At 48.5% G+C, this 23333-nt stretch overlaps 1 protein-coding gene across 1 annotated transcript in view; it reads right to left on the bottom strand.

Annotated features, from left to right (window-relative positions):
• The window catches only part of LOC106888434 (vesicle-fusing ATPase), a 64014-nt gene that overhangs the window by 13582 nt on the left and 27099 nt on the right, over positions 1-23333 (bottom strand). Inside the window, exons 4-7 of the mRNA XM_014942672.1 lie at positions 22003-22042; positions 7292-7458; positions 6044-6151; positions 5324-5399 (exon numbers count right to left, since the gene is read on the bottom strand). Coding sequence (XP_014798158.1) covers positions 5324-5399; positions 6044-6151; positions 7292-7458; positions 22003-22042 — 391 coding nt within the window. The remainder of the gene's footprint in view (positions 1-5323; positions 5400-6043; positions 6152-7291; positions 7459-22002; positions 22043-23333) is intronic.

Here is a 23333-nt window from a genome sequence, read left to right as displayed (position 1 = left end):
CCAGCCTCCCAAACACCCAGTCCAGGGATTTCTCAGGCCAGGGGTTGCTTTTGTGTATTGAAGAATACGCAGTAGATTTTTCTCTGCCACAAATTTACTTGGGTCCCCTCGGACCCAGAGCTCCCTCCAGCACCCAGCTCACCCCTCTGCCACCGGCCACACGACCACAGGCCTTCCCTGTCCCGAGCCACCTCCTGCCTCCCTTCGTGTCCCCAGCGCCTATCGCTGAGAGACAGCAAAGAGTGTCAGTGTCCCCTCTCTCCCAGGCCACCTGGGGTGACGTTAGGCTTGTCCTGTGTCCTCAGCCCTGCCTCTCCAGGCAGAGCAGCTCTCCCTTGTTCTTCCCCCCTCCGGCAGCAGCTCCCTCCAGCATCCCTCGTGCTCACAGAACCTTTCTCCTTCTCAGTCCTCTCTGTTTTACTACACCCTTCCACAGCCAGCCAGGCTACTGTGGGGTTTGGTCATATCTTAAACACAGGTACAAAATAACGCTCTGCTTCAGTCATATTCCTTTATTAATGTGTAATAATTCTTAACCAACCCAAGAGGCCAATGGGATCCTGGGCTGCGGAGGGAAGAGTGTGGCCAGGAGGTGGAGGGAGGTCATTCTCCCCCTCTGCTCTGCACTGGGGAGGCCACAACTGGAATCCTGTAGCCAGTGCTGGGCTCCCCAGTTCAAGAGAGACAGGGAACTGCTGGAGAGAGTCCAGCGTAGGGCAACAGAGATGATGGAGGGATTGGAACATCTCCCTGATGAGGAAAGGCTGAGAGAGCTGGGGCTCTTCACCCTGGAGAAAAGAAGGCTGAGGGGAGACCTTCTTCATGCTTCCAAGGATCTCAAGGGTGGGTGGAAGGAGGATGGAGCCGGACTCTTCTCAGGGGTTCCCAGGGACAGGACGAGGGGCAACGGGCACAAGCTGGACCATGGGAAGTTCCACTCCAATCTGAGGAAGAACTTCTTTGTGGTGAGGGTGGCAAAGCCCTGGCAGAGGCTGCCCAGGGAGGGTGTGGAGTCCCCTTCTCTGGAGATCTTCAAGCCCCACCTGGATGCTCCTGAGTGATGTGCTCTGGGCAGCCCTGCTTTGGCAGGGGAGGTGGACTGGAGGAGCTCTGGATGGGTCCTTCCAACTCCAACAATTCCCTGATTCCGTGATTAACAACCCTGCACAGGGCTCAGGCTGCTACTGAGCACGGGTCCAGCATTTCCTTAATCTGGCCCAAAACACCAACCACTTTTGACCAAAGTAAAAGTGTTCTTCCTCCCATGCATCACTTTATGTTTACTTATATTGAATTTCCTCTGCCATTATACTTTAGTCACCAAGCTCCATAAGAGCCAGCTTTGTCACCTCAATTTTTTTCCAGTTTATTCAATAATCATAATGAAAAGTAAAGGCCCCAGCAGAGATTCCTGCTGGGCTCCACTGGCTATTTACTTCCATCCTTTCATCACTCATCTGCTCAAACAAGGACCTTCTCTCTTACAGAGCTCTGTTTAGTTTCTTTGCAAAGAAGCTTTGCTGAGGAATTTTGCTGGAGGAGCTCTGAACAAGCAGCAGATATTCCAGCCCCTGTCCCCTGCTTGTTGGTTCCTGTGATGAACTCCAGCAGGACCACAAGCAGGAGCTGCCAGTACAGAGGACAGGCTGACCCTTCCCACTGTCATCTCCAGACAGGGACCCATTCACTTGATCCTTTAGTACAGTTTCTGTGGATTTTTTCTGTACAGATTCCAGGTTAAAGACCTGCAGCTTCTCCAGCCGTTCTCCAGAATCCCTTTCAAACCAGACAGCACATTCACCATCTCCAGTCCTCAGACACCAGAGCAATTTTAACGGGTTACACAGAACAGTTCAGAGGTCAGCTAGTTCCTCTACTGCCCAGGAGAACAAACATCAGCCTTGGCCAACCACCACCATTCACTGGGTCTGTTTGTTCCACAACCTCTTCTAGAGCTACTTCAGGCTCAGGCAGAGCCCCCAGGCACAGGTTTCACTGTCTCCGTGCGATGGTGGAACCGCTCTCCTCTCCCTTCTGCTGACAAACCACACGAGTTTCAGTCTTACAGAGCTCCTCACTGCCTGTTCAGAGAGGCTTTAAAGTTCTCAGGGCTTTTAGGAGGGAGGCAATAAGCACAAGGCTCCTGTAAGGACACTGCTGAGATGTGTCAGACCCACACGCTCTCACCTGAGCTTTATTTGGGGGTATTTACAGACGGACACTGACATCTTACTGCTTAGACTGATGCTTCCAAAAGGCTCTCAACAACGTGGCTTTGCTCGGCTCCCAGAGAAACCAGCAGCCATACACAAACCCGGGGAGAGAGCAAAGACTGAAGATTATCCTTAATTCATGCAGAAACTGGATGCCCTATATTTTCTTAGAGTGGGCCCTGGGGACCAATTTAACCCCCCTAAAAAGCCAGTCCCGGCAAACTGCAACTGGGCGCTTTGCTGATTTAGAATGGTTGGGGTTGGAAGGGACCTTAAAGATCATCAGTTCCAACCCCCCTGCCCTGGGCAGGGACACCTCCCACCAGAGCAGGTTGCTCCAAGCCCCCTCCAACCTGCCCTTGAACCCCTCCAGGGATGGGGCAGCCACAGCTTCTCTGGCCAACCTGGGCCAGGCTCTCACCACCCTCACACCAAACAAGTTCTTTCTAGTATCTAACCTAAATCTTCTCTCTTTCAATTTAAAACCATTACCCCTTGTTCTATTGCTACACATTGGTTCCATAACCTCTTCTAGAGATATTTCAAGTCGAGCTGGACAAGGAGTTGGCATCTAGGAGCCCAGTAAATGCACTACACACAAGTTCAGTGGTAGCTGAGCGAGGCTGCTGTTCATCCTGCTCTGGGCACAGCTGGAATCAACACTTCTACTCCTATTCCAGTAAAAAGACCCCAAACAAGAACACCCCTCTAACAGCCAGGGTAGGGACGGGGTGGCAGAAGGTGCAAGGTATGGACTGGCACAAGGGGCAGGGCAGCGGGAGCAGTGAATTCCCGGATCCCAGATCCCGGATCATCCCGGCCCCAGCCGGGCTCTGATCAGCAGCGCTGAGCCAACACCGCCCCCTTCTGGCTGCACCACAACTAAACTCGGCCAGATTGAATCAACCACCTTCCATCGGGGCTGCAGCACATCATTTTATGCTGAGGAGAAGAAATAGAATTGGCCTTTTTTCTTTTTTTTTCAATGACCACAATCCTTTCCTATCGAAAAAATTAAAGGCCCTTCACTGCAGGCAGTGCTCAGTGACACTTACTTTACTTTTATCTCCTCTCTCAGAATTTAATTATTCACAACTTCCCCATTCTCCAGAGACTACCGAAGCACATGAAGCAGCTCTGCCTCGGATCGATGAGGAGATTAAATCAAGCACCAGTCTGACGGCAGTAAACTGAGGCACAAGCAGCTCTGGTGTCTTGTCCACAGGTAATGAAATGGAGCTACGGTGCAAGATTCCTGCTTTCCCCCCAAGACCACCCTTCACACCCCCGTGCCAGGGGAGAGCACAGGTCCTTACATGGCTTTGAATATTAAGAAGGTAAAACACCACTGCCTGCTCTGATGCAGCAAATTGGATTATGTTAATGCTCACCTCCAGCTGTCCCGTCAAAGCACACTAAAAACTAAACAGGCTGTAATCATGTAATCACAGGTAGGAACTAATTGCCCATGCAAATTTTATTCGCTGCTCTTAAATCCTGTATCTTTGTTAACATGCTTAATTACAGTCATCTCCAGCTCAGCCCACAGACCCCTCTGGGGTTCTCTCAGCACCGATGCCTGGCTGAGCTCTCAGAGGAACACGTCCTCAGAAGACAGGAGGTGTGGGGTCACACAACAGCCCCCCGTCTCCCTGGTTTTGGGGTGACTGCAGCACACAAAACAGCCAACTACACAACAGGGAACTCACGGCCTCGCGTCCGAGGGAAGACACTTCAGGGCAGTGTCAGAGCTCAGCCTCTGCCACGAGCTCCTGCAACGCTGGATGAGTTCAATCCTACCTTCCCAAGTGGCTACTCCCTCCTCTGGTTTGTTTCTGTACCAAATACTCACAGCACGGAGCGCTCACAGGCAGGCAGAGCTGTGCCTTGAAGCCTACTGCAAAAATAAGAAGTATTAAAGCTCAGCTGAGCACTCACGGATGCTCATCTGAGCTGTGGGGTCACAGCAGCCTCCACCAGACACTCCTGAGCTGTGCAGCAACAGCTGGCTTAGCTCATGGACCCAGGAAGAATTAAAAATAGGGAAGGAAAAGAAGAAAAAAGAAAAAATGAGAGTGTCTGTTCAAGCCCAGGACTTGAATCACACCCAGAAAATAAAGTTTTGAGGTTTTAGAAGCTTTCCATTTTTTTAAAGAAGTTCACAGGTTTTTTAACCAGAAAATAAAGTTTTGAGGTTTTAGAAGCCTTCCATTTTTTAAAAAAAGTTTTGTTAGTAATCTTGTTGTGTAAACAGTTAAACACACACAAGAACCCCCTGCTGTGTTTTGCTGCTGCCACCAGCTCCTAAAGAGCAGGACTTCCAGAAGTCAGGAAAAGGGCAGTGCTCTCAGACACCATGCTCTCTCCTTGGAGACCAGATCTCATCAGGGATGGGACAGTCAGAAGTTCTGCACTTGCTTTGAAATTCTGGCCACACATTCAAAAAAGTTCTCAATTTCTTATTTCCCTGCTGTTTTAATTAAATTCAATTAAAGAGGTGTTGGCTTATTAATGTCCCTTATTAATGTCCCTGAAAATATCAAGAGTTAAAATCTTTTAACTAGTTGCTGACTTTTGTTTACTGTTCCATGGTGGCCCCTAATCCAGGCCCAGGAGTCTGTAGCACTTAGGACAACTTGTCTGCTCATCTAACTCCATTTGCTACTGTCACAATCTCTCCAAGTCACACTCACCTCTTCTCCTCCTGCCTCTGTGTGTGGGTATTTTAGACACACTGTGGTAATGAGCACAGTGCAGAGACCCACAGAACCGCTGGTACGTCAGTGGGTTGTGGGGCTTCACATGAGGAGGGCAGGAACCCCTACAGAGCCCATCTGCTGAGGGACGGTGTCTGCGTGGAGCGGTGAGCTTCAGGAGAGTGCTGGGCACCTACAGACTGCTTCCTAAAGGGTGTGACAGGTTCCTAAGGGACCAAATCCAGTCACCTGCTGGTTTAAAAACACCTGGGAGACGTTCTGAGATGCGGTTTTCAACGGATCAGGTCAAGTGATGTAACCAGAAAAACAAACCCTGAGACACACAAGTCTCAAAGGCCCAAACAGCAGCAAACTTCAGGCAGGGTTTCTCTCTTTGGATGCAGTGGCACTCACCGATCAGATTGAGAGAGGAGTTCTCTGCTTTTTCAAAGGCAACCTGACTGTTTCCAAGAACCAAACCAACCTCGATCTGCAAAAGGGAAGGAAACAAATTATTACATTAAGCCGTTTTGGCTCAACCTCAGATTGCTCCTTTGGTATCTCCCCAAGCCCATCTCAGAGGGCAAGAAGCAGCAGCAAAAGCTCCACTACCAAAGTCATTGGGAAGTATATGAAATATCAACACCTCCTCTAAAAATAACATCATTGAATGCAGAAGCTCATCAGGTGTAAGAAGTTGGCTTTTTAAAGTTATTTGTTTAGTTCCAAACCAACTATTCGATTTCAGTAAGATCTAGCAAGAAGAAAATAAAATCATGTTCTTTCTATAGAAGGAAAAAAATCCAAACTGGACATATCTGCAAGACAAAAATGCTCAAAAGTGGATTTTTCCATTAATTAGTACATAAAGGCCAAGAAATATTCCCTGTATCTTCTCCAGCTCTGCACCTCAGTGGTTGCAGCCCCAAGCTCCCAGCTACACAAGCACAGGAGAAGGCATTAAACTGAAAACAACGCTCCTGATCTTCTCTGAGGCGAAAGATGCAGCCAGATGGAATAGATGTGCAACTTCTCCAAACACAAGGAACCCAAACTCCTCCTCACAGTGAGATCCAGTCAGTACCTGAGTCTCTGTGGTCCCCAGGGAAGGAGCGTGAGCTCCTGCCAGCCTACCTTCTGCTTCTTGCTCGCTCCAGACTCTCCTTTGAGGATGCTGGGGTCCATCGCTTCCATGTCCTTCACCAACAGGCCAAAAAGCTTGTCATTAAAGCTGAACACAAGCTGTGGCAAACAAAAAGGGAAGGGGATTTTAATTCATTAAAAGGCTAAAAGGGATTTTGACAAAGCTACCAAAGAGAAGAGAAAGAGGCCTGAAGACTAAGTTTACCACCCAACGAATTCCACATAGTTTTTACCCTGTAAAGGTCTGTTGTACTGAACGTGCCCTTTTCATGAGGAGTAACAGATTAAAAGTAGCAGAACATGAAGTGGAAAAATTCAAAGAAAAATTCTCCTTCCAAGAAAACCTTCTCTTCCCCCCACTTTTTTCCCCAGCTAAATGTTCTGTATCACCCTCTCGACATTTTCCTCCCACTTTAATATTGGTGCTAGGCAAGGAGAACAATTTTGCTCAAATCTGTTTGTTCTTTCACATTCCAGTTTTACAAGGACACCTCAAAAATAGTGCCAGGGTAATGAGAGACAGAATGGATATGACAAGAAGCAGGGTCGATCCCAGAGAACAGTAGGCTGTGTCTGCACAAGTCCTTTCCTCCAGGATTACGTTGGCAACTGAGTTCAGATTCAGACCCTGCAAGTTGTAAACTACTGTGAGAGAGACCTCGACCTGTCCTGAGAATATGGCAAACCAGAGGCTACCACTGGTGTCCACGGGGGCAGGAGCCCATCTGACACAGAGCTGAGCAGCTCAGTTACAGGGACAGCAGCTTTCAGAGATCCCCAAATCAAACCTTTCAGACCTACTTTACTACTGCAGTCTGTAGAGCAGCAATAGGTGTTACAATAAAACACACCACACTCGAACGGCGCTGCTGAGAATTAATTAAAGCTGGTGTTCACTTTCATCTTATACAGAAGATAAAAGTTACTTCTCTAAATATTCCAGAGGCTGCCATGCTCATATCCAACCACGCCAGAGGAGAGACCCCAGCTCTCCCAAGCCTCGGGGTTTTCCTCACAAAGAAAGATTTCTTTAGGTAAGGACAAGGCAGAGCTCGTGCTCTCAGTTAAAGTCCTGACGGCTCAACTCTTCATCGAGAAACCACTGACACAACAAGCAGTTTCTGCCCGTGAGCTGACCCTCGCAGCACAGAGCCAGCACCTTGGTGTCCTTCGGCACTTTACATCACTGTGCATATTATTTAACAACTTATCTTTAAAAGACCAAACCAAACCCCCTACCTGCTGGCCCACGGAGAAGGCCTGGCTGTTGAACTGCTGGATGAACTCCGCAGCCATCTTGTCCGTGTCGTAGGGGTTGGAGTCAATGTTCTTCTTCTGCAGAAAGTCTATCTCAATCGTCATTGTGCCGATGCACTGCTTGGCCTTGTCAAAAGTGTATAAGGAAACTGTTAAAAAAAGAAGAGAAACAGCACGTTTCAGAACAGCAAGGTCTTCCCACGATACATTAAACATCCTGTAGGTTTAGCAATACACGTTCTTCCATTCAGAATGGGTTCTTAATAAAATTGAATATATTATTTCTGACAGAGACCCTTATTTTTCTGACTTTCACGTTCCACTGCAAGATCAAAAATACAGCAAATGTATCTCCACTGAAAACCTCCGCATTTCTTTAAAACGTCAAATAGTCTCCCTTAAGACAGCTCAACCACCATACGAGCTCTGGGGGATGAGGACAACGACAGTGAACTCACACACACTGTAGCACCACAACAGCTGCATCTACGTCTAAGGGTTTGGAGGACGTGTCCTCAGAAAGCCCAAAAAGGAAGCACTAAGATTGGTCTTGCCCAAAAGAGCAATGACGACAGGTCATAACTGGTTTTAGAATCATAGAATCATAGAATCATTGAGGTTGGAAGAGACCCTTGGGATCATCGAGTCCAACCATCTCCCCTACTCTACAAAGTCCTCCCCTACACCATGTCCCTCAGCACTGCATCTAAACGGCCCTTAAACACAGCCAGGGATGGGGACTCAACCACCTCCCTGGGCAGCCTGTTCCAATGCCCGACCACTCTTTCGGTGAAAAATTCCTAATGTTCAGTCTAAACTGTTGCAACAGATTGACTAGCTCTTCTCCAGGTTCACAGAACCATAGGATCATCCAGGTTGGAAGGGACCTTTCGGATCATCAAGTCCAACCATCAACCCAACACTGCCCAAACCACCACTAACCCATGTCCCTCAGCACCACGTCTGCCCAGCTTTTAAATACCTCCAGGGATGGTGACTCCACCACCTGCCTGGGCAGCTTGTTACCTGCATGTTCACTGCAGTGGTGTCATCTATCAGGCTTCTACAGCCCAGAACAGAGCATCAACTGCCCCTCGGGTCTGACACAGAGGAAACAGCCCCTACCCCAGGGCAGATGGGCCCACCTTAACATGTCCCAGGTTACCTTCAGTAATGCAGAATCAACTGAACGGCTCCTGAAAGGGGGCAGAAAGCAAAGTGGCATAGAAGGTACTTCATGGTCATCGTCAACCGCACCTAATCCCCACAGCTACATCAAGTCAAAAACAAGGGGTCACATAGGGCTGTATCACAGATGGTCGCGGCTAAGGGCTCTGCGCTGCAGCCATGAATATATACAAGAGTTGCTTCAAAAGGTAAAAATATTTCAATTATGGGATGTCGGCAGCTTGGCTGAACTGGGCACAGCAGAGCGTCCAGGTAAAAGCTTCTCTTTCCACAGCCAACACCATTTCTCTCATCTCCTCTCTCTGCAAAGCAGTGAAATATTTAACCAACTCAAGCAGTTGATGTTCTCGGGCAGGGAAGGCACAACTCGCTCGCAGCCACAAAAGCCAAGAGACCCAAGATCAGCCCCCAAAGGCCCCGGCTCTCGGATCGATACGGAGTGAAAAGGCAGCAGAGAGTGTGTGCTAACTGGGTTTAGCCTACAGGGCTTCTTCAGTGTTTCTCCATAAGTGGTCAAACCACTCAGATAAGACCCAACCACACCTCATGGGGAAGTTTAACATCAATTCCACAAGCCCTGGGAAGGGCCACACTTCACCCCGCCGCACACAAACAGGATGTGTCTTCTGCTGAAAATCTGTTTTGTAATCACAATCTTGATTGCTTCACTGGTGGGGAGAGGGAAGGGGGATCAAGAAATATAAACATACACAGAAATTATACAGCTATGGATTCCAAGTTTAAATATGAACCCACAGGGATCATATTTAGAGAACGAGGACCAGCTATAACATCCCCAGCCACTTTATGTGACAAAATAAGACACCTGCAGCTGCACACTGCTTGCGAAAAATTAAAACCAGAACCATTTATCCGCCTGCCAGCACATGTTTACAAAGTAATGGGACTGCCTTTCCTTCCCCCGGCCCCAAAAAGAGAGTTATGTTTAGTATCTGTGCTTTTATTTCACAAACCCCAAGACGTGCCACAGCCTGTGCATCCCCTCCACCGCTTCACCTCCGACCGAGCACAGGTCACACCAGACACCGCGTTCATTGGGTTAATGCCACGAGAGGGACATCGGTCTGTAGCACAACTGCCAGGACAACAGATATTTAATATATAAGGCAGAATCATCAAGAAAGGATTTCCTTTGACCTGTATCGACAGCCCATTGCCCACGAGTCAGGAACAGGAGCATCCGATCTCACGAATAATATGAATAAATGAAGCATTCAAAAGAATCGGGAGTGTTTGAGCTCCAAGAGCAAAGCACCCAGTTAAACCGTGTATCTCACTCGTTCAGACATTTCACATTGAGTATTCCTGTTGTTTCTCTGTCCCTCTCTCTCACCAAGAGTACAAAATACTCAGGAGCAAGGGAAGAACAGGCCGTGTCAGTCTCTCAGATCCCCGAGCAGCTGCCGTGTCCCTGCACCCTAAGGGTGTGAGTTGACACCCAGGCTCTACAAACAGCCACGTGCCCGTATCCCGTACCCCGGCCATGCTGCTCCCATCACACTCACCCATCTGCTCCACAATTTCAGGTGGGAAAACTCGAGAAGCAAAAGCTCGTCGGAAAATATCTGAGAATTCTTTGTCAAGGCCCCCGATGCCCATTTTCTCAAAGTTCCAGTCGGGGTTGATGATGGACTGGCGGTTCTCCTTGGTCTTGGATTTACCTGCAAAAAACAAGAAATCATGTCAAACTTGCAGAATGAAAAGGGAACAGAAGTAACAACAGCAGAATGGTTCTGCCAGGTCAGACCCACGTCCAGCCAACTCCGTGTTGGGTTCAGCTCAGGCAGGAGGAGGCACCATGACAGGGCCAGGAGGGCAGTCACAGACTCTATTTTTTAGCAAACTATTTTCCCAGCCTCCCAAACACCCAGTCCAGGGATTTCTCAGGCCAGGGGTTGCTTTTGTGTATTGAAGAATACGCAGTAGATTTTTCTCTGCCACAAATTTACTTGGGTCCCCTCGGACCCAGAGCTCCCTCCAGCACCCAGCTCACCCCTCTGCCACCGGCCACACGACCACAGGCCTTCCCTGTCCCGAGCCACCTCCTGCCTCCCTTCGTGTCCCCAGCGCCTATCGCTGAGAGACAGCAGAGTGTCAGTGTCCCCTCTCTCCCAGGCCACCTGGGGTGACGTTAGGCTTGTCCTGTGTCCTCAGCCCTGCCTCTCCAGGCAGAGCAGCTCTCCCTTGTTCTTCCCCCCTCCGGCAGCAGCTCCCTCCAGCATCCCTCGTGCTCACAGAACCTTTCTCCTTCTCAGTCCTCTCTGTTTTACTACACCCTTCCACAGCCAGCCAGGCTACTGTGGGGTTTGGTCATATCTTAAACACAGGTACAAAATAACGCTCTGCTTCAGTCATATTCCTTTATTAATGTGTAATAATTCTTAACCAACCCAAGAGGCCAATGGGATCCTGGGCTGCGGAGGGAAGAGTGTGGCCAGGAGGTGGAGGGAGGTCATTCTCCCCCTCTGCTCTGCACTGGGGAGGCCACAACTGGAATCCTGTGGCCAGTGCTGGGCTCCCCAGTTCAAGAGAGACAGGGAACTGCTGGAGAGAGTCCAGTGAAGGGCAACAGAGATGATGGAGGGATTGGAACATCTCCCTGATGAGGAAAGGCTGAGAGAGCTGGGGCTCTTCACCCTGGAGAAAAGAAGGCTGAGGGGAGACCTTCTTCATGCTTCCAAGGATCTCAAGGGTGGGTGGAAGGAGGATGGAGCCGGACTCTTCTCAGGGGTTCCCAGGGACAGGACGAGGGGCAACGGGCACAAGCTGGACCATGGGAAGTTCCACTCCAATCTGAGGAAGAACTTCTTTGTGGTGAGGGTGGCAAAGCCCTGGCAGAGGCTGCCCAGGGAGGGTGTGGAGTCCCCTTCTCTGGAGATCTTCAAGCCCCACCTGGATGCTCCTGAGTGATGTGCTCTGGGCAGCCCTGCTTTGGCAGGGGAGTTGGACTGGAGGATCTCTGGATGGTTCCTTCCAACTCCAACAATTCCCTGATTCCGTGATTAACAACCCTGCACAGGGCTCAGGCTGCTACTGAGCACGGGTCCAGCATTTCCTTAATCTGGCCCAAAACACCAACCACTTTTGACCAAAGTAAAAGTGTTCTTCCTCCCATGCATCACTTTATGTTTACTTATATTGAATTTCCTCTGCCATTATACTTTAGTCACCAAGCTCCATAAGAGCCAGCTTTGTCACCTCAATTTTTTTCCAGTTTATTCAATAATCATAATGAAAAGTAAAGGCCCCAGCAGAGATTCCTGCTGGGCTCCACTGGCTATTTACTTCCATCCTTTCATCACTCATCTGCTCAAACAAGGACCTTCTCTCTTACAGAGCTCTGTTTAGTTTCTTTGCAAAGAAGCTTTGCTGAGGAATTTTGCTGGAGGAGCTCTGAACAAGCAGCAGATATTCCAGCCCCTGTCCCCTGCTTGTTGGTTCCTGTGATGAACTCCAGCAGGACCACAAGCAGGAGCTGCCAGTACAGAGGACAGGCTGACCCTTCCCACTGTCATCTCCAGACAGGGACCCATTCACTTGATCCTTTAGTACAGTTTCTGTGGATTTTTTCTGTACAGATTCCAGGTTAAAGACCTGCAGCTTCTCCAGCCGTTCTCCAGAATCCCTTTCAAACCAGACAGCACATTCACCATCTCCAGTCCTCAGACACCAGAGCAATTTTAACGGGTTACACAGAACAGTTCAGAGGTCAGCTAGTTCCTCTACTGCCCAGGAGAACAAACATCAGCCTTGGCCAACCACCACCATTCACTGGGTCTGTTTGTTCCACAACCTCTTCTAGAGCTACTTCAGGCTCAGGCAGAGCCCCCAGGCACAGGTTTCACTGTCTCCGTGCGATGGTGGAACCGCTCTCCTCTCCCTTCTGCTGACAAACCACACGAGTTTCAGTCTTACAGAGCTCCTCACTGCCTGTTCAGAGAGGCTTTAAAGTTCTCAGGGCTTTTAGGAGGGAGGCAATAAGCACAAGGCTCCTGTAAGGACACTGCTGAGATGTGTCAGACCCACACGCTCTCACCTGAGCTTTATTTGGGGGTATTTACAGACGGACACTGACATCTTACTGCTTAGACTGATGCTTCCAAAAGGCTCTCAACAACGTGGCTTTGCTCGGCTCCCAGAGAAACCAGCAGCCATACACAAACCCGGGGAGAGAGCAAAGACTGAAGATTATCCTTAATTCATGCAGAAACTGGATGCCCTATATTTTCTTAGAGTGGGCCCTGGGGACCAATTTAACCCCCCTAAAAAGCCAGTCCCGGCAAACTGCAACTGGGCGCTTTGCTGATTTAGAATGGTTGGGGTTGGAAGGGACCTTAAAGATCATCAGTTCCAACCCCCCTGCCCTGGGCAGGGACACCTCCCACCAGAGCAGGTTGCTCCAAGCCCCCTCCAACCTGCCCTTGAACCCCTCCAGGGATGGGGCAGCCACAGCTTCTCTGGCCAACCTGGGCCAGGCTCTCACCACCCTCACACCAAACAAGTTCTTTCTAGTATCTAACCTAAATCTTCTCTCTTTCAATTTAAAACCATTACCCCTTGTTCTATTGCTACACATTGGTTCCATAACCTCTTCTAGAGATATTTCAAGTCGAGCTGGACAAGGAGTTGGCATCTAGGAGCCCAGTAAATGCACTACACACAAGTTCAGTGGTAGCTGAGCGAGGCTGCTGTTCATCCTGCTCTGGGCACAGCTGGAATCAACACTTCTACTCCTATTCCAGTAAAAAGACCCCAAACAAGAACACCCCTCTAACAGCCAGGGTAGGGACGGGGTGGCAGAAGGTGCAAGGTATGGACTGGCACAAGGGGCAGGGCAGCGGGAGCAGTGAATTCCCGGATCCCAGATCCCGGATCATCCCGGCCCCAGCCGGGCTCTGATCAGCAGCGCTGAGCCAACACCGCCCCCTTCTGGCTGCACCACAACTAAACTCGGCCAGATTGAATCAACCACCTTCCATCGGGGCTGCAGCACATCATTTTATGCTGAGGAGAAGAAATAGAATTGGCCTTTTTTCTTTTTTTTTCAATGACCACAATCCTTTCCTATCGAAAAAATTAAAGGCCCTTCACTGCAGGCAGTGCTCAGTGACACTTACTTTACTTTTATCTCCTCTCTCAGAATTTAATTATTCACAACTTCCCCATTCTCCAGAGACTACCGAAGCACATGAAGCAGCTCTGCCTCGGATCGATGAGGAGATTAAATCAAGCACCAGTCTGACGGCAGTAAACTGAGGCACAAGCAGCTCTGGTGTCTTGTCCACAGGTAATGAAATGGAGCTACGGTGCAAGATTCCTGCTTTCCCCCCAAGACCACCCTTCACACCCCCGTGCCAGGGGAGAGCACAGGTCCTTACATGGCTTTGAATATTAAGAAGGTAAAACACCACTGCCTGCTCTGATGCAGCAAATTGGATTATGTTAATGCTCACCTCCAGCTGTCCCGTCAAAGCACACTAAAAACTAAACAGGCTGTAATCATGTAATCACAGGTAGGAACTAATTGCCCATGCAAATTTTATTCGCTGCTCTTAAATCCTGTATCTTTGTTAACATGCTTAATTACAGTCATCTCCAGCTCAGCCCACAGACCCCTCTGGGGTTCTCTCAGCACCGATGCCTGGCTGAGCTCTCAGAGGAACACGTCCTCAGAAGACAGGAGGTGTGGGGTCACACAACAGCCCCCCGTCTCCCTGGTTTTGGGGTGACTGCAGCACACAAAACAGCCAACTACACAACAGGGAACTCACGGCCTCGCGTCCGAGGGAAGACACTTCAGGGCAGTGTCAGAGCTCAGCCTCTGCCACGAGCTCCTGCAACGCTGGATGAGTTCAATCCTACCTTCCCAAGTGGCTACTCCCTCCTCTGGTTTGTTTCTGTACCAAATACTCACAGCACGGAGCGCTCACAGGCAGGCAGAGCTGTGCCTTGAAGCCTACTGCAAAAATAAGAAGTATTAAAGCTCAGCTGAGCACTCACGGATGCTCATCTGAGCTGTGGGGTCACAGCAGCCTCCACCAGACACTCCTGAGCTGTGCAGCAACAGCTGGCTTAGCTCATGGACCCAGGAAGAATTAAAAATAGGGAAGGAAAAGAAGAAAAAAGAAAAAATGAGAGTGTCTGTTCAAGCCCAGGACTTGAATCACACCCAGAAAATAAAGTTTTGAGGTTTTAGAAGCCTTCCATTTTTTAAAAAAAGTTTTGTTAGTAATCTTGTTGTGTAAACAGTTAAACACACACAAGAACCCCCTGCTGTGTTTTGCTGCTGCCACCAGCTCCTAAAGAGCAGGACTTCCAGAAGTCAGGAAAAGGGCAGTGCTCTCAGACACCATGCTCTCTCCTTGGAGACCAGATCTCATCAGGGATGGGACAGTCAGAAGTTCTGAACTCGCTTTGAAATTCTGGCCACACATTCAAAAAAGTTCTCAATTTCTTATTTCCCTGCTGTTTTAATTAAATTCAATTAAAGAGGTGTTGGCTTATTAATGTCCCTGAAAATATCATTCTCTGATGTTTAAAGAGTTAAAATATTTTAACTAGTTGCTGACTTTTGTTTACTGTTCCATGGTGGCTTCCTAATCCAGGCCCAGGAGCCCACAGCACTTAGGACAACTTGTCTGCTCATCTAACTCCATTTGCTACTGTCACAATCTCTCCAAGTCACACTCACCTCTTCTCCTCCTGCCTCTGTGTGTGGGTATTTTAGACACACTGTGGTAATGAGCACAGTGCAGAGACCCACAGAACCGCTGGTACGTCAGTGGGTTGTGGGGCTTCACATGAGGAGGGCAGGAACCCCTACAGAGCCCATCTGCTGAGGGACGGTGTCTGCGTGGAGCGGTGAGCTTCAGGAGAGTGCTGGGCACCTACAGACTGCTTCCTAAAGGGTGTGACAGGTTCCTAAGGGACCAAATCCAGTCACCTGCTGGTTTAAAAACACCTGGGAGACGTTCTGAGATGTGGTTTTCAATGGGTCAGGTCAAGTGATGTAACCAGAAAACAAACCCTGAGACACACAAGTCTCAAAGGCCCAAACAGCAGCAAACTTCAGGCAGGGTTTCTCTCTTTGGATGCAGTGGCACTCACCGATCAGATTGAGAGAGGAGTTCTCTGCTTTTTCAAAGGCAACCTGACTGTTTCCAAGAACCAAACCAACCTCAATCTGCAAAAGGGAAGGAAACAAATTATTACATTAAGCCGTTTTGGCTCAACCTCAGATTGCTCCTTTGGTATCTCCCCAAGCCCATCTCAGAGGGCAAGAAGCAGCAGCAAAAGCTCCACTACCAAAGTCATTGGGAAGTATATGAAATATCAACACCTCCTCTAAAAATAACATCATTGAATGCAGAAGCTCATCAGGTGTAAGAAGTTGGCTTTTTAAAGTTATTTGTTTAGTTCCAAACCAACTATTCGATTTCAGTAAGATCTAGCAAGAAGAAAATAAAATCATGTTCTTTCTATAGAAGGAAAAAAATCCAAACTGGACATATCTGCAAGACAAAAATGCTCAAAAGTGGATTTTTCCATTAATTAGTACATAAAGGCCAAGAAATATTCCCTGTATCTTCTCCAGCTCTGCACCTCAGTGGTTGCAGCCCCAAGCTCCCAGCTACACAAGCACAGGAGAAGGCATTAAACTGAAAACAACGCTCCTGATCTTCTCTGAGGCGAAAGATGCAGCCAGATGGAATAGATGTGCAACTTCTCCAAACACAAGGAACCCAAACTCCTCCTCACAGTGAGATCCAGTCAGTACCTGAGTCTCTGTGGTCCCCAGGGAAGGAGCGTGAGCTCCTGCCAGCCTACCTTCTGCTTCTTGCTCGCTCCAGACTCTCCTTTGAGGATGCTGGGGTCCATCGCTTCCATGTCCTTCACCAACAGGCCAAAAAGCTTGTCATTAAAGCTGAACACAAGCTGTGGCAAACAAAAAGGGAAGGGGATTTTAATTCATTAAAAGGCTAAAAGGGATTTTGACAAAGCTACCAAAGAGAAGAGAAAGAGGCCTGAAGACTAAGTTTACCACCCAACGAATTCCACATAGTTTTTACCCTGTAAAGGTCTGTTGTACTGAACGTGCCCTTTTCATGAGGAGTAACAGATTAAAAGTAGCAGAACATGAAGTGGAAAAATTCAAAGAAAAATTCTCCTTCCAAGAAAACCTTCTCTTCCCCCCACTTTTTTCCCCAGCTAAATGTTCTGTATCACCCTCTCGACATTTTCCTCCCACTTTAATATTGGTGCTAGGCAAGGAGAACAATTTTGCTCAAATCTTTTTGTTCTTTCACATTCCAGTTTTACAAGGACACCTCAAAAATAGTGCCAGGGTAATGAGAGACAGAATGGATATGACAAGAAGCAGGGTCGATCCCAGAGAACAGTAGGCTGTGTCTGCACAAGTCCTTTCCTCCAGGATTACGTTGGCAACTGAGTTCAGATTCAGACCCTGCAAGTTGTAAACTACTGTGAGAGAGACCTCGACCTGTCCTGAGAATATGGCAAACCAGAGGCTACCACTGGTGTCCACGGGGGCAGGAGCCCATCTGACACAGAGCTGAGCAGCTCAGTTACAGGGACAGCAGCTTTCAGAGATCCCCAAATCAAACCTTTCAGACCTACTTTACTACTGCAGTCTGTAGAGCAGCAGTAGGTGTTACAATAAAACACACCACACTCGAACGGCGCTGCTGAGAATTAATTAAAGCTGGTGTTCACTTTCATCTTATACAGAAGATAAAAGTTACTTCTCTAAATATTCCAGAGGCTGCCATGCTCATATCCAACCACGCCAGAGGAGAGACCCCAGCTCTCCCAAGCCTCGGGGTTTTCCTCACAAAGAAAGATTTCTTTAGGTAAGGACAAGGCAGAGCTCGTGCTCTCAGTTAAAGTCCTGACGGCTCAACTTTTCATCGAGAAACCACTGACACAACAAGCAGTTTCTGCCCGTGAGCTGACCCTCGCAGCACAGAGCCAGCACCTTGGCATCCTTCGGCACTTTACATCACTGTGCCTATTATTTAACAACTTATCTTTAAAAGACCAAACCAAACCCCCTACCTGCTGGCCCACGGAGAAGGCCTGGCTGTTGAACTGCTGGATGAACTCCGCAGCCATCTTGTCCGTGTCGTAGGGGTTGGAGTCAATGTTCTTCTTCTGCAGAAAGTCTATCTCAATCGTCATTGTGCCGATGCACTGCTTGGCCTTGTCGAAAGTGTATAAGGAAACTGTTAAAAAAGAAGAGAAACAGCACGTTTCAGAACAGCAAGGTCTTCCCACGATACATTAAACATCCTGTAGGTTTAGCAATACACGTTCTTCCATTCAGAATGGGTTCTTAATAAAATTGAATATATTATTTCTGACAGAGACCCTTATTTTTCTGACATCCATGTTCCACTGCAAGATCAAAAATACAGCAAATGTATCTCCACTGAAAACCTCCGCATTTCTTTAAAACGTCAAATAGTCTCCCTTAAGACAGCTCAACCACCATACGAGCTCTGGGGGATGAGGACAACGACAGTGAACTCACACACACTGTAGCACCACAACAGCTGCATCTACGTCTAAGGGTTTGGAGGACGTGTCCTCAGAAAGCCCAAAAAGGAAGCACTAAGATTGGTCTTGCCCAAAAGAGCAATGACGACAGGTCATAACTGGTTTTAGAATCATAGAATCATAGAATCATTGAGGTTGGAAGAGACCCTTGGGATCATCGAGTCCAACCATCTCCCCTACTCTACAAAGTCCTCCCCTACACCATGTCCCTCAGCACTGCATCTAAACGGCCCTTAAACACAGCCAGGGATGGGGACTCAACCCCCTCCCTGGGCAGCCTGTTCCAATGCCCGACCACTCTTTCGGTGAAAAATTCCTAATGTTCAGTCTAAACTGTTGCAACAGATTGACTAGCTCTTCTCCAGGTTCACAGAACCATAGGATCATCCAGGTTGGAAGGGACCTTTCGGATCATCAAGTCCAACCATCAACCCAACACTGCCCAAACCACCACTAACCCATGTCCCTCAGCACCACGTCTGCCCAGCTTTTAAATACCTCCAGGGATGGTGACTCCACCACCTGCCTGGGCAGCTTGTTACCTGCATGTTCACTGCAGTGGTGTCATCTATCAGGCTTCTACAGCCCAGAACAGAGCATCAACTGCCCCTCGGGTCTGACACAGAGGAAACAGCCCCTACCCCAGGGCAGATGGGCCCACCTTAACATGTCCCAGGTTACCTTCAGTAATGCAGAATCAACTGAACGGCTCCTGAAAGGGGGCAGAAAGCAAAGTGGCATAGAAGGTACTTCATGGTCATCGTCAACCGCACCTAATCCCCACAGCTACATCAAGTCAAAAACAAGGGGTCACATAGGGCTGTTGCTGCTGGAGGAAAGAGGGTAGAAAGCAAAGAGCTTGGTCCACAGCTTCAGGGATAGTGCCTCAGCACAACCCACCAAAGGATGGGATCTCACAGAGCAGACAGCCCTAATAACTCCCAAACCAGGCTGCAGCAAAGGATGTTACTCCAGAAGGCTGAGGAACATTACAGGTTTGCTTTGAGTCTAGAGAAGGAAGTCCCATCTAATACAGAAGTCCCAGCTAAGGATAAAGCAGCAGGAGGTGAACACGGGAAATGTACCTCACCCATAACCTACTATTTCCTATCAAGCCTCTTGGCAGTCGAATGGTTCCTGAACAAACCTGCAGGTTCCTGGGAAGATGTGGGAAGAACAAGCACCCACTGTGCTATGATACAGGATTTGTTCACATTAGGAGAATAAAGAGAGCCTTCACCTTGCTTAAGCTGTTACCAGAGGGTCATCACAGTATGTGCATTTAACACCCTTCCTGGTATCAGAATAGGTCACCTGGAACTGAGCTGTCAAGAAAGATTTTGTGGGAAATGGGGATAAAGATGGAACACCGAAGCACTTCCCGAATTGAGGTATAGCCACTGTATCAACCACTTCTTTCAGAAATGGCAATGGCAGAAGTGATGTGGCAGTTAGTGATGGGTTTCGTCAGTGCCAGGTCAATGGTTGGACTAGATGATCTGAAAGGTCCCTTCCAACCTAGACCATCCTACGATTCTGTGAGTCAGAACTAATGAAGGAGGGACTTTGGTCTCACAGGGGCACAACAGGAGCTCTTCTCACCTCACAGGTCACTTCAGGGAGGTCATTTCCCTTCAGTTGCCCATCTCAGGGCTCTGTCAAACAAAAGCTTCCAGAGAGAATAAAGTCCCTGAGTCCCAGGTCACATCACAGAGCGGAGGTGCCAGCTGCAGACGAGCAGTCCTTACATCAGGGACCAAATGCTGGGGATGCCTGGTACAGCATCCCCATCCTGCTGGGGTCCAGTAAGCATCACACAGCCCCAGATCCAAATGCCTGACACGTCCTAGAAAAAAGCCTGAAAGATCCTAGAAACAGTGGGGGAGGCTGAGACGGCGGCAGCGACCTCCCAGGGCTGAGGATGCAGCTGAGGCCCCTGGCTCCATGTTCACATCTGCAGCAGTAGCTCAGGAGCTGATGAAGCTGAACCACGCTGAGGGCAGGACAGGAAGGAGCTGCTGAAGGAGGAGACCTCAAGCCAGCACTCAACCTTCCCACAAAGGTAAACTCACAAGATTCCCTCCCCGGGAAAGCCTCCACCGCAGCATCAGGGGCTCGATGGGACTCCGCTTCACTGCACCACTAAGCAGTGGCTGCATTTAAAACTGACATTTAAATCATAGTTTTCCCATTATTAGGAGAGCAAGACAAAGAGAGTGCCCTGGTAAATCACTAGTTTTACAAACACTTCTCCCTACCTGTAGAACAGCTTTACAAATCCCTTGCGCTCAGGGGGGAGTCATCTGACATTTAGTCACTCTGCAGAAAACTACTGCATGATTTTTGTTAATGCCTGTTCCCACGTAGCTGGTGAGTTTATAGCAAGGTCTGGTAAAGTGCAATCACAAATCTGCTCTAACAGCTAATCTTGCTGAATATTAGTGTTTCTTTCCCCAAATAACATTAGTACTAAAAAGCATTTATGTGTGAGCCAGCTGGCACATGAACAGCAACCAAACAAGAGTGAGAAGCAAATTAATTTATGGGTCTCCCCCTCTCCTTATAGGTTATTCTTCTGTTTGAAAAAAAACACACACGGTCATCTAGCAAAAAGAAATGGCTTCCAAGCCAGATCTGTGAGGCATCCAGTTGTGTAGAGAGGCACAGACCCACTTTGTCACTACAAAGTGAGATCCACCAAGACCTCAGATGTCACACACAAGAACTGACCCAGGCCCAGGGACCTGCTGAGACCAAGGGGGATGGGAAACAAACAGCCAAGGAGCGAGGCTCCCTCACAGCATCCCCAGCAGTACTGCTCCTCCGTCTGTGTCCTCCTCACTTCTTGACACAGGATGGGGTCATCAGCTCTGCCCAGAATCCTCAAATGAGAGGAGAATTCCCTGCAATCACTGTGAACACCTCAAGAGGCAACACAGTGGCAGAACAAACAGTTTGCTCCACCTCAACGACCATGAGCCAGTCAAATATTAGAGCAGGCTTCACCACAGCATCCTTCTTGGAGAAAAGGAGGAGATGGCTGTCCCCAGGGGCACATGGGCCACCCCTGCTGGTCAGAAGAACAGACCTGATCCACTACCTTGATCTGCTGTTGCAAAGAACATGGAGACCCTCCTGTAAGAAGCTGCTGCCAGGAGTTTGGCCAATATTCCAGAAGCTACAGATTAAAAAGGAGCACCTGAAAGTGTCAGTGATGCCAATTGTTCAAAAACTAGAGGTATCAGTGACAGATGGTGGGAATAAATGAAAGACAGGGGGTGCTTGTCCAATTGAACATTGGCAAAGGCTTGTCAGGCTCAATTAAGACTTGAAACTGGAATATAAATCTCCAATCTGCATAAACTCGAGATGGCATCCCCTCTCCCTTCACCGCAGTGCAGAATATTCTGCTCAGTTATTGGGGAAGACATCGGTGCTGCTCACAAAGCTCATCACCCTCTGGTACACACCTCATCACACCGCTGGCTCCGGCAACTCTCAGCACTGAACCTTCCCCATCCTCCACACTCCAATGTCGATACCAGGAATAACCCCAGCACCAGCTGGTTTCTGTGAGCTGGGGAGAGTTCTCCAAAGCCACAAGAACAGACCACCCAGGACATGTTAAATGCTCACACCTGCCTGTGGAAACTGAGTCCCACACAGAGCTATGCTGAGAGACCAGCAGGTGTCTGAAAATAACAGTCAAAGTAGTCCTCCAGGTTTGGAAATGTTAAAAGAGAGAAAGCCCTGCAGATACCAGAGCAAGTCCCTTTCGCTAATGAGGGCCTCACGTTACCTGAAGAAGGGCTGAACATCTGAAATTCTCCAATTCGGTTTCACTTCAGTACAGAAACACAGAATTCAGCTTTTCTGAACACACCCCATGGTGCTGGTGGCTGACTTACCGTCTATTTCTTGTCCGATGGAAAGCCCAGCCCATTTTCTCTGTAAAAACAAGACAAAACCATCAGAAATCTTGTCCTTCAGCAGAGCAAATGCCCGCTCAAAGCGAGCTCCTTCACCCAGAGAAGCAGCTCCCCCAGGAGAACCTGAAGAAGCAGCAAAAAAAGGACACAATGGGATTTTACAAAACAAATCCAAATTAAGCAGAAAAAAGTCAAAACCACGGAATTGTTTCTATTAATAATTCCATTTTCTGACCTCGAGAGGTTGTTCTGTCCAACCTCCTTCCTGTTACCAGTCACCAGAGCGCCACGGAGCAGAGGTTACCCTGCTGGACAGGGATTTTGTCATTCTGCTCATCTCCTCCCCCAGCTCGGTGCTGACCAGAGCAGGGGCTGTGTGACCAGCAGGAAGGGCTGCTCTACAGCCCAGGATCACTGGCAAAGCTGACATGGATACAGTAGTTGCAGGAAATTGTTGTAATGTGCCTTAGGTTATAAAATGACCTAAACCAAAACTTGTTCCGAGAACTAGTAAGAATGGAACTGTTCAAATCCCTTAGGTCCCTTCATATTCCTCTAAAAAAGATTTGTGCAGAAGCGGGAAATGGTTCGATAATTACGTGACACTAAAATCTATGACCTTTACTACGCCTGAAGTTCTGGCTTGGTAATTGCAGAAGTGGTATTTTTCCAATGGCTTTTGTGGCACGGGCTGGTTAGTGTATATTTACAGTCCACATCTCAGGCCATGCAGCTTTCACCGCCTCTCAAATATCGAAGCCTTAGAGAGGTGTGAATCACAAAAACACATAAGGATCGTTACACAATGCTCTGGTAAGATCACGTTTGAAATGTTGTACTTTGTGGTCATTTATATTTGGCTTTTTATCTGGAAGGAAGAAGTCTGGGAGAAGGAATACAATGACCTTTTTTTAAAAATGAAAATTCCCCCCTTTACTCCCTCTGCAATATGTTCGTGGTTCAAGACAGAAGTTGGGCTTTAGGAAGGAATCCCCTTGGCACAACAAGCTGATATAAATCAAAGCCCAGAGTGGGAAGCCTGATGGGTACTTACTGGTATTCCCAAGAAAGTGAAAACAAACTATGCTTCCATATTTCACCTCATGTTTTACAGCTCCCACTGCCTACACCCAAGGCCAGGGAGAATTCAGAGTCATAGAATGGTTTGGGTGGGAAGGGACTTAAAGCCCCCCCAGTGCCACCCCCTGCCCTGGGCAGGGACACCTCCCACCACACCAGGTTGCTCCAAGCCCCCTCCAACCTGCCCTTGAACCCCTCCAGGGATGGGGCAGCCACAGCTTCTCTGGCCA

The sequence above is a fragment of the Calidris pugnax genome, unplaced genomic scaffold, assembly GCF_001431845.1.
Source record: "Calidris pugnax isolate Ruff unplaced genomic scaffold, ASM143184v1 scaffold108, whole genome shotgun sequence".
NCBI classification, from domain to species: Eukaryota; Metazoa; Chordata; class Aves; order Charadriiformes; family Scolopacidae; genus Calidris; species Calidris pugnax.
This window is presented reverse-complemented; position numbering and strand designations above follow the sequence as displayed.